This window comes from Littorina saxatilis, linkage group LG2 (genome assembly GCF_037325665.1).
Source record: "Littorina saxatilis isolate snail1 linkage group LG2, US_GU_Lsax_2.0, whole genome shotgun sequence".
Classification (NCBI taxonomy): Eukaryota; Metazoa; Mollusca; class Gastropoda; order Littorinimorpha; family Littorinidae; genus Littorina; species Littorina saxatilis.
The window spans coordinates 9143648-9155711 of NC_090246.1; the positions used below are offsets into that span (position 1 = coordinate 9143648).

General features: G+C 40.6%; 1 protein-coding gene across 2 annotated transcripts in view; it reads right to left on the reverse strand.

Moving 5' to 3' along the window:
• Positions 1-12064, reverse strand: part of LOC138958141 (MAM and LDL-receptor class A domain-containing protein 1-like) — a 75123-nt gene that overhangs the window by 9156 nt on the left and 53903 nt on the right. For both annotated transcript variants that reach the window (XM_070329221.1, XM_070329220.1), the window contains exons 14-16: positions 9055-9210; positions 7468-7544; positions 2200-2382 (exon numbers count right to left, since the gene is read on the reverse strand). In XM_070329221.1, the coding sequence (XP_070185322.1) occupies positions 2200-2382; positions 7468-7544; positions 9055-9210 (416 nt within the window). The remainder of the gene's footprint in view (positions 1-2199; positions 2383-7467; positions 7545-9054; positions 9211-12064) is intronic.

Below are 12064 nucleotides of genomic sequence, written 5' to 3' on the forward strand. Positions count from 1 at the left end.
ATCTGCAAAAAAATCCGTTTTAACTTTTGAATTAGATATATGAATTAGAATTAGAGAGAGACAGACAGAGAGATAGAGGGAGAGAGAGAAAGATAGGCTGAGACAGAGAGACATATTTATTTTGTACCGACATCTCTGTATTCAACATACTATAATTAACCCTCCCATCATTTGAAACCACACAAATAGAACAGAATATTGCTATTTCATATGTTACGTGGATTTCCATTGGTCAATTGGGCAAAACTGAGCTCAGTGCAAAAGTGATATCGACGACATTTCCGTCGATATCAGTTTTGATATCGACGACATCTTTATTGCTTCCCCACTTCAAAAACAAAAACACCTACATTTAAAAACAAACAAATATATATGAAAATGTAGTGATTCCAGAATTTAGTTGAGCAAGTGACTAAAGACTTTTTGAAAGAAAAGACATTTTGAAATACTGAAAAGTACAAGAAAAGAGTGAACAAAAAGAAATAATAATCAGAGGGAGGGATATGGAACAGCCAAAACTGAGACAAATACTTTTGTAATTTCTTTACAGTAAATACAAAATGTCCAGAGAATTAGCAATATATCTAACATTGACTGACTGTGTGATGATATCTTCTGCTATTGGTCTGTTTCGACAGTGATATCAAAATCTCGACCTCCTGTCTCGATTTTGATATCACTGTCTCAACAGACCATAGCAGAAGATATCATCACACAGTCCGTCAATATTGGGTAATACAACAAAATGACAAGCGCATGAGCTTTAACTTGTTAAACTCATTTTTTTGCACACAATATTCGTTGGCATTGTAAATAATGAACAGAGAATACTGCTTCAAATCACCCGAAAGCGGCGTATTGCTGCCTGAATGGCGGGGTAAAAACGGTCTTCCACGTAAAAGTCCACTCGTGCAAAAGCATAAGTGAACGTGGGAGTTTCAGCCCATGAACGAAGAAGAAGAAGAAGAAGAAGAAGAAGAAGAAGTTATATACAAATCCTTTATATTACCATTGTTTGATTACGCGGACGTTATTTGGGATAACTGTACGAAGTGTTTAGCAGACGAGTTGGAGACCTTGCATCTCGATGCAATCCGAATTATTGTAGGTGCAGTTCGTGGTACAAACCACCAAAAATTGTATAATGAATCGGGTTTTGTGCCCCTGAAAGAAAGGCGACGTCGTCATAAACTCTTGCTGTATCATAAAATTGTAAATCGTTTAACACCAGAATATTTATATTCCAAACTGCCGGTCCTGGTTTCCGATGTAAATCCATACCACAGACGACGCCCTCTTGAACGTAAGGTTCCGTTATGCAGAAGTGAGTTATGTAAATCTTCATTTTTTTCCTTCAACGACAGCTTTGTGGAATAATCTTTCAGAAAATATACGACAAACGCAGTCAGTTGATGAATTTAAAAGATATTTGACCGATGGAGATGTTGTTGTTCCACAGTATTACAAAACCGCCTGGCACAGGTATTTCACAGCAGGTTGAGATTAAATATGAGCGATTTGCAACAAGACCTTGTTAACCGACACCTCTCTGATAATTTAGAATGCACGTGTGGAGTATGCCCGGAAGATGCTGAACATTTTTTGTTACATTGTCCAAAATTTAAAGAACATAGAACCATTTTATTCTATAGTCTGCCAACGCACGTTCTGGACTGCAAAACACTCTTGTTTGGAAATACTGATTTAACTATATTTTTGAACACGAAAATATTTTCTGTTGTACAAGATTATGTTATGTCAACTGATCGCTTCGGCTGATATTATATTAACAGTGACTGCAATAGATGTTGCAACGCATTCTCTCTCTCTCTCTCTCTCTCTCTCTCTCTCTCTCTCTCTCTCTCTCTCTCTCTCTCTCTCTCTCTCTCTCTCTCTCTATCTCTCATAGCATTAGGACCATATGGACCTAATGCTATCATCCCTCGGTAATAAAGTTTTCGAGTTCGAGTTCTCTCTCTCTCTCTCTCTCTCTCTCTCTCTCTCTCTCTCTCTCTCTCTCTCTCTCTCTCTCTCTCTCTCTCTTCATTTTATTTGTATAAACTATTATGAAATATTTTGAAAGAAAAGGGTTAAAGTTATCACTTGTTCGCCATGTCGTGTTATCAGAATGTGTATTGATTATCAGTTTTAGAAAACTGCTTCAAAATCAGACAATACTCATGCAAAAGCATCACTGACCTTGTAGTATCTGGGCGGCTGGACAATGTCCAGTTTCTCATAGTGCCAGTCGTTGCCTTGGTCCCCTGACCGGTACCACAGAGGGCGCTCCGAGCCGTCCAGTAACACCAACTTGACCGTCAGATTCCCCATCGTGTTGCCCATCATGTGCCAGAAAAACAGCAGACAGCGGCCCCCGTCACCCTGCACGTGGAACACAGCGTGTTATCATATGAAAACGAGCGTTAACTGGACAGCCATTTTGTTTCTCGTGCAAAACGCCGAATATCGACATAACATAACAGGGCCCAGTGACCTCGATCGCCCCCCACGTGTCAGCCGGTGTAGTGTACAGATTTTTCTTTCTTTTTACATTTAGTCAAGTTTTGACTAAATGTTTTAACATAGAGGGGGAATCGAGACGAGGGTCGTGGTGTGTGTGTGTGTGTGTGTGTGTGTGTGTGTGTGTGTATGTTTGTGCGTGTGTGTGTGTAGAGCGATTCAGACCAAGCTACTGGACCGATCTTTATGAAATTTTACATGAGACTTCCTGGGAATGATATCCCCGGACGGTTTTTTCTTTTTTTCGATAAATACCTTTGATGACGTCATATCCGGCTTTTTGTAAAAGTTGAGGCGGCACTGTCACACCCTCATTTTTCAATCAAATTGATTGAAATTTTGGCCAAGCAATCTTCGACGAAGGCCGGACTTCGGTATTGCATTTCAGCTTGGTGGCTTAAAAATTAATTAATGACTTTGGTCATTAAAAATCTGAAAATTGTAAAAAAAATTTTTTTTTATAAAACGATCCAAATTTACGTTTATCTTATTCTTCATCTTTTTCTGATTCCAAAAACATATAAATATGTTATATTTGGATTAAAAACAAGCTCTGAAAATTAAAAATATAAAATTTATGATCAAAATTAAATTTTCGAAATCAATTTAAAAACACTTTCATCTTATTCCTTGTCGGTTCCTGATTCCAAAAACATATATAGATATGATATGTTTGGATTAAAAACACGCTCAGAAAGTTCAAACGAAGAGAGGTACAGAAAAGCGTGCTATCCTTCTCAGCGCAACTACTACCCCGCTCTTCTTGTCAATTTCACTGCCTTTGCCACGAGCGGTGGACTGACGATGCTACGAGTATACGGTCTTGCTGAAAAATTGCATTGCGTTCAGTTTCAATCTGTGAGTTCGACAGCTTGACTAAATGTTGTATTTTCGCCTTACGCGACTTGTTTTAATCTCAGGCAGTGTTCAAACTGGGTCAAAGCATTCGCTGTCTTAGTAGCTCAGTGCAGCGCGACTGGTTGTGGTTAGCCGTGCTCTCTCAAGACTGAAAAATACTTGTGTGCTCTGGCAGTTTGTTGTTGTTGTTGTTGTTGTTGTTGTTGTTGTTGTTGTTGTTGTTGTTAAAAGTAATATTGCCTCAAAGATTAGCAGATACCTTGTGAAAAATTAATAGCACTTACGTCGAAGTGAGACAGCAGCAGTCGAGTGTGCAAGAAAACTCTCTGTCACACGACTAACTCGTAATAGCGATTATGTCTCACAGCATAGGCATAGAAAGACAGAAATGAGTTTTTGGGGACGAAATAACAGGCACAAAACAAGACTGAAAAACACAATTGCCCTTTTACACATACCCTACACGCGCATGCGCGCAGAAAATAGATTCAATGCGTTTCGTGTCTTTTCTGGTTGAATGCATTCAACAAAGTATCAACCAACGTTTCTGAATCTTTCAATGAAAAAAAGATAAACTTATTTTGAACTAAACAGCACATACTAACGAAAGCTAAACACACAAACACACACGCGCACCAGGAACCTAGATTCTGGTCTATGCGCGCACTAACACAGATTGAATGCAAAGCGCGAACGAACACGGAGGATTTTTGTAGGTCAGGTCGTGGGAAAGTCCACCCGAAATGTTCCACAGGGGAACTGGTTGTGTTTGTATTGTTTATTTTCTCACAGTGAATTTGATGGTTTTTACAGTGCCGTTTTGAAAGAATATTTTCCGAATTTGGGGCACACTTTTGACTTTTGGTTCGTTTATCTCGTCAAAGTAAGTTAACATTCGAGTGTTTCTAAATCAAAACCTTCCAACACCACTGGTGCAGATTAGACCTGCCTGACTGTCTGCGTGCGTGTTAGAGCTGAAGACGAAGCCTCAATCGCCAAAGCGTCACCTATCTGTAGGTCCTGAGCATCGGATGTAGCCTACGTTGATACGTGGTGAGATCCGCACGGAACTGTCTGTGCAACTTTTCCTAGTCACAGGTGTAAGGTTCGATCTTTTCTCTGAAATTTCGTCCACTGTGTACGTAGCAAAGCGTTTCACCATTTTCGGTTTTCGTTGCAGACGACGATAGTGAAAGTAGTACCTATGGTTTTGTTTTGACCTTTCGTATTCAGGGTTCTTAATTGAAGCTTGGTAAAGGGAGCTTGTCGTGTAAGTGGAAAGTTGACGAAGCTTTTGAAAACAGAAATTGAATGAAGAAGAAAATGTGGCTTTCAGTTATATACTGGGTGGCCGAGTGGTATGGCCGAGTGGTAACGCACTTGTACTCGGAAGCGAGAGGTTGCGAGTTCGACCCTGGGTCAGGGCGTTAGCAATTTTCTCCCCCCTTTCCTAACCTAGGTGGTGAGTTCAAGTGCTAGTCTTTCGGATGAGACGAAAAACCGAGGTCCTTTCGTGTACACTACATTGGGGTGTGCACGTTAAAGATCCCACGATTGACAAAAGGGTCTTTCCTGGCAAAATTGTATAGGCATAGATAAAAATGTCCACCAAAATACCCGTGTGACTTGGAATAATAGGCCGTGAAAAGTAGGATATGCGCCGAAATGGCTGCGATCTGCTGGCCGATGTGAATGCGTGATGTATTGTGTAAAAAAAATTCCATCCCACACGGCATGAATAAATCCCTGCGCCTTGAATATGTGCGCGATATAAATTGCATAAAAATAAAAAATAAAATAAAAAATAAATCCCTGCGCTTAGAACTGTACCCACGGAATACGCGCGATATAAGCCTCATATTGACTGATTGATTGATTGATATACAGGAGAACGGGGTTGGTGTTATTCTTTTTCCGTCAAACACGAAGTACACAGATAAAACGTGGTTGACTGACCAAGCCTGTTGGCACACTATTCAGAATGCACAACAAAATGTAACAACACTTTGATACCCATTTTTCTACGTTCGTGATCACTTGAAATGAATACTGAAAACATAAGTGTTTAAGGTAGTGACTGAATGTATGTAAAGGTAAACATTTTCAGAAATAAATGCATGATCAAAATAATTCTTGAAATCGTCCATCCAAAAGCCCCAAAACTTGAAAAGGCACACACGACTTTCATTTTTCCTGCTGTTGTCGTTTCTTCTCTTTACAAATTCTTCAACGCTGAGAATACTAACAAGTCGCGTAAGGCGAAAATACAATATTTAGTCAAGTAGCTGTCGAACTCACAGAATGAAACTGAACGCAATGCCATTTTTCAGCAAGACCGTATACTCGTAGCATCGTCAGTCCACCGCTCATGGCAAAGGCAGTGAAATTGACAAGAAGAGCGGGGTAGCAGTTGCGCTAAGAAGGATAGCACGCTTTTCTGTACCTCTCTTTGTTTTAACTTTCTGAGCGTGTTTTTAATCCAAACATATCATATCTATATGTTTTTGGAATCAGCAACCGACAAGGAATAAGATGAAAGTGTTTTTAAATTGATTTGGACAATTTAATTTTGATAATAATTTTTATATATTTAATTTTCAGAGCTTGTTTTTAATCCGAATATAACATATTTATATGTTTTTGGAATCAGCAAATGATGGAGAATAAGATAAACGTAAATTTGGATCGTTTTATAATTTTTTTTTTTTTTTACAATTTTCAGATTTTTAATGACCAAAGTCATTAATTAATTTTTAAGCCACCAAGCGGAAATGCAATACCGAAGTCCGGGCTTTGTCGAAGATTACTTGACCAAAATTTCAACCAATTTGGTTGAAAAATGAGGGCGTGACAGTGCCGCCTCAACTTTCACGAAAAGCCGGATATGACGTCATCAAAGACATTTATCAAAAAAATGAAAAAAACGTTCGGGGATTTCATACCCAGGAACTCTCATGTCAAATTTCATAAAGATCGGTCCAGTAGTTTAGTCTGAATCGCTCTACACACACACACAGACAGACAGACAGACAGACAGACACACACACACACACACATACACCACGACCCTCGTCTCGATTCCCCCCTCTACGTTAAAATATTTAGTCAAAACTTGACTAAATATAAAAACGGCATCCCAGACGACAGTTCTGTTTCCATACGCGAGTTTAGCTTCCTTTGGAAAGTGGCTCGCTCAGGAGGCCTGTTGGTCTGAAACTAGAAGGACAGAGTTCTGAACATAGATGACAAAGACCCCGAAAAGAACAAACATTTCGCGAATGCAGACACAGAAAGACGTCATGAAGAATGCGATGCTTCAAAAGATACAGACTGTGACGATGACTGTGACGTCATTCACATATACCGAGACGTCATTCATAGTTGTTCGTTCACTTCCGTCAAAAAGTAGATCTCTTCACAATAGCTGCTCCTGTGTTTAGGTATGTCAAGCTTGAGTACGCAAAACGTGTTTGTTCTCTCCTCTGTTGAAGCTGTGAGACATAAATGCTATTCCGACATGGTCGTGTGACAGAGTTTACTTCCACACTCGATTAGCTGATGTCTAACTCAGCCTCACGGCTTCGTTAGACAATCAACGTAATCTTGTGTGGAAGAAAACGTCTGTCACACGACCAAGTCTGAATAGCAGGTAATATCACCCTCTTCACGGTTAGTGTCTCCATCATGTGCCAGAAAAAAAACCCAGTCGCCCTGCTCGTGGTACACACATACAAGGTATCGTCACCAGTAAAGCAAGAACGAGAGTGTTTTCCCACAGTCTTAGTTTTGATTCTTTGCTGATGTCATTTATTTCCCACCTTGAAGAGTCCCACACCTTGCAATCCAATCAGGAAATGTTAACTTAGAAGCCATGTTGTTATGGTTCCGATCGAAAGACCTTCGAAAATGACTGATTTTAGGGCCAATCTGGCGTTTAAACGGCGGTATTTCGTCGCTGCTTCAAGCTGCAAGCAGGAAAGCTATCACGCATTCACAAACTAAGACCGTGGTGAGCACAGCAAAACAATGTCAATGTTTCCCATCAACAGACGCGCATTCACGATCTAAGCTTATACTTTTGGTACTTACATGTAACAGTGGAGTAAGGATTCGAGCCATATCTCCTTCAATGCGTGGCCGGGACGATTCAGTGTATATGTAGGAACCTGCACAAAAACTTTATTTCAGTAACACTCGCCACAATTACAATGTTACAACAACAACAACAACAACAACAACAACAACAACACAACATACAAACCTAGGTTACTGAAGGAAAACCATTGTAACTGGCAAAGAAATAAGTACGTATGTAGGCAAGCCTTGTAAGACCCTAACTAAGACCAATGAGGCTCAAGATTCAATACACAGACCTACAGACAGACAAACAGACAGAGAGGACACAGGCATGGGAATTCCAAAATAGAAAAAAACTCTGATAATAGGCCGAGGTCCAGGGGCCGCCTAGACCCTAGCGGAGTACAGGGGCAGAGCATTTTAGACCAATATTTTGATAGTTCTCGTGTAAGCAAATAATGGATAGAGAGACAATAGTATACATATAATTTAATTTACCTTTTTTTTTGCCGCAGACAATTTTTTATTTTCGCTGAAACGTAATTTTCTTTTCGCGGAAATCCGCGATTTTGCGGACAATTCCCATGCCTTGGTCAAGACGAAATATAGACATATCGCATATAGGGGTGGGGGGGGGGGGGGGGGGGAGAGAGGCATACCAACTGAAAACGGAAGAGAAACAGACTGACAGACATTTAGACAGACATATCAATTAACAGACAGACAGTTAGACAGGGTAGGACCGGTATTCAGAATCAAAGGCAACTGAGAGTCAAGAAGTCAGCAGGGCGGAGGAGCACGACACGAAAGTGGGTGCCATCCAAGCAGGAGAGAACAAACCGCGGGGTTGAAATCACAACAAATCTCATTTTCAACCAATCCAGCACCGCGGCTGGCTCCCACCCGGTTGGTAACTATCTCGTGCACCTGATCGCCACCGGCACGGTTGGCCTAGTGGGAAGGCGTCCGCCCCGTGATCGGGAGGTCGTGGGTTCGAACCCCGGCCGGGTCATACCTAAGACTTTAAAATTGGCAATCTAGTGGCTGCTCCGCCTGGCGTCTGGCATTATGGGGTTAGTGCTAGGACTGGTTGGTCCGGTGTCAGAATAATGTGACTGGGTGAGACATGAAGCCTGTGCTGCGACTTCTGTCTTGTGTGTGGCGCACGTTAAATGTCAAAGCAGCACCGCCCTGATATGGCCCTTCGTGGTCGGCTGGGCGTTAAGCAAACAAACAAACAAAAGCACCTGATCGCCAAATTAAGCTGTAAAAAGGGAGGTACATTGATAAAGAGACAGATGGATGGACAGCCATGCACACACATTTAGGGCCAGACGGCTAGGCGACCAAACAGCCAGCCAGCCAACCACCCAGCCAGCCAGTCAGTCAGCCAGACAAACAAACGACACACAAAATTTAGCACAGTTTAGTGGGTCACACTTTGGCCCCGTACAGTTCGTGGCCGGCCGTCTGTTCACCGTGACGCAGCCGGTCAAACACAAAGTCATCACACATGCAGGACGCAAGAAGCGTTAAAACAGACATATGAAACGAAAAGATAGACAATATATATATATATCACACACACGCTGCTCCTACCTGTGGCACAGTTAAGTGGGTCACACTTGGGCCCTGTGTAGTACGTGGCAGTCTGACCGCCCTGTCGCAGCCAGTCAAAGTCATCATGCACGTGGTCCTGTTCCAGTCCACACAGCCCCGTGTCGAAGCTACACTTCAACGTGTCGGCCACAGCGCCTGAAAGGGAAAACAATTTTTTTTTTCGTCAACAATTTTTTTATTCAGGCAAGCACAGATTTATAATGACACATTCAAAAGCATTGTCACTGATAACTTGAGTCACAGCAATGACAGAGCTTAACACACATGTGATATTCAGTTACTTCGTACATTTTCAGAGCACGTCCCGAAAATCAGAGGAATACATTGACTATTGTAATAATGTACATCACTCGTCTTTATCCAACCGTTATTAGCTGTTGATACGGAATCCATTTTATAATAAACTGAGTCTGTTTCATGAGAATATTGTGAGCATATTTATCAATTTGGTACAAATTATATAATTCTCTTAAAAAATATTTGCATGTGGGGACGAATTTTTTTAATTCTGCATTTGTAAACAAAAAACTTTGCTGTTAATAAAATATAATCAAAACCAGCGTCTGTTTTCATGCGGTTTTCATGGTTCAATAATACCAGTGTTGGTGTAAGTCTGAGTCTGTCACAGTTACAACATTTTTCTTTCAGACATTTTTCAAATTCAGTCCAAAAAACCTGGACAGGGAAAACAATTTTAATGTATCATTTATATTTTGCTATTAAACTTCAAAAGCAGCAACGCCGAGATGCCAATTTACTCACATTGATTTAATTATTTAGCATACTTTGGCCGGTGGTGCTTTATTGAGAAAATCGGGCCGGGTGCGTCTTATAAATGATGGTACAATAGATTCTCCAAATTCTTCTAAATGGTCGAATTCGCCTGAACAATTCTCAAAAACAGCCCTTTGGTGTACTATCGTTAAATATGACCAAAGTGTGAAATCAAAGCTGCACTTTGGCACTGCAGCGCCAGAAAAGAAGACCATTCATGTTGTTTTATTTTGCTATTTATCTAAATATTACCAACATGTAAATTAATGTCCTTTTTTTAACTTTAAAACTACAATGTAATCTGCACCCACATATATTTTCTCACTACAACTGGAGTAATAAATAAGAGTTACAACGGGACGACTTTGTCCGTTAGAAATACTAGTCATTTTGTAATCGAATACGTCCACACCAACACCACTTTTGAGGTTTTGTTTGTTTACTTGTTATATATTTTCTTTTTTCTTGTGTTATTCGTTTTCTATGTAGCCTACCTCAAAAGGGGTTTAGTTAACTAAAATATTGTCTTGCAATGTTTGGGCCAGGAGTCGGTCTTTGGTCGCTGACATGAAATGACCGATTTTCATTAATTTATTATCCCATTTTTTGGCTCACGTAAGTGTAGCCTATGCGATCGTAACTTTGTCTGTCTGTGCGTGCGTGCGTGCGTCTGTGCGTGTGTATGTCTGTGGTAGAAACTCTAACATTTGAAGACGTCACATTACATTGACGTCACATTATGACGTAAGAGGGTTAGACGTCACGCGAAGGAAGTACTGAAAGTCTCGGTCATTATTATCATTTTGAGCGCGCCGAGACTAGTTGGCAGTCGTGTCCTTGTAAGTAGGCTACATGCAGACAGACAGATCTAGATCTAGTGTCTCGCTTTCTTGCACAGTTTCACCTATGCTCTTTCTGTGTGTGTGTGTGTGTGTGTGTGTGTGTGTGTGTGTGTGTGTGTGTGTGTGTGTGTGTGTGTGTGTGTGTGTGTGTGTGTGTGTGTGTGTGTGTGTGTGACCGTGACAGACGGAGTGATTGAGTTTGTGTTACTGTTTGTCGATTTCTTACGTGAGCCTTGATGGCTTCGCCTCTTGTTTTACCTAGGAACTGGTAAAGGTGACCTACTGTCATTGAGCTATGATCGGAAGTTTGCACATTCTTTATACACGAATCTTGGTTCAAACTGCATGACTTTCAGTCTTGGAAAGGGAAAATAAATAAAAGGCAAGGAGCAACTCATAAAACGAAACTTTTATTTCGGCATCATAACACCCCAGTATCTGAAATGATTCTGAATTCAAAAGTTTTCTTTTCATTGCAATGGTTTTTCAAATAAATCTGAATTCAAACGTTCTCTTTTCATTGTAGTGGTCTTTGAAATAAATCTGAATTCAAAAGTTTTCCTTTTGATGTCGTAATACACATGACATACTTCAGCTGACATCACCATGCAATGTTTCCATGATGCTGTATTTGTGTTATTTGTTCTTATCTGATGAAAACTTCCTTTACATAACATTTCACAAAATTAAAGGCATCGTTTTCACCGCGTACACAATCTTGTTCACCGCGCGCCACAGAATTGTCCATGCTTTCACACAGAACAAGAGCACCTTTTTTACCTGGACACATACAATGCCTTCCATGCAGGGTCGACATTTTTCTGATCTGAATTAATCTGAATTAATTTAGCAGATTGACATTGGTGTCTGTCACCAAGGAAACTAATTCTGCAACAAATATCCCACTTTGAAGATGAAGCAGCTTGGCTGTTTCTGTGTGGTATGGTTCCAAGTTAAAGGATGTTTTTATCCCACCTCAAAAGCTAACGCAGATATATGACGACTATGATCTCTCAATAGAGAAGCCGGAATGTAGCTTCAATTCTATGCGAATTCTGAAAACGTACGAGCACTTCAGAGGTTAGGCTGATATAATCCTGAGGGGTTTTCCTCGCGGGAATTTAGGCTGCTTTTTCCTTGGAGAACGCGAGCTGCTGTAACTTGCCATACATTCAAATAACAAGCTAATGTCATCAAACGTGTGTACGTGTACGCTAGGGCCAAATGAGAAAGCGAGCTCCTATTACTTGCCATCCATTCAAATAATAAGCTCTGATTATCAAACATGTGTACGCGTACGCTACAGCCAAACGGAAAAGTGGGTTGCTATAACTTGCAATGAATTCAAATAACAAGTATGATCATCAAACGTG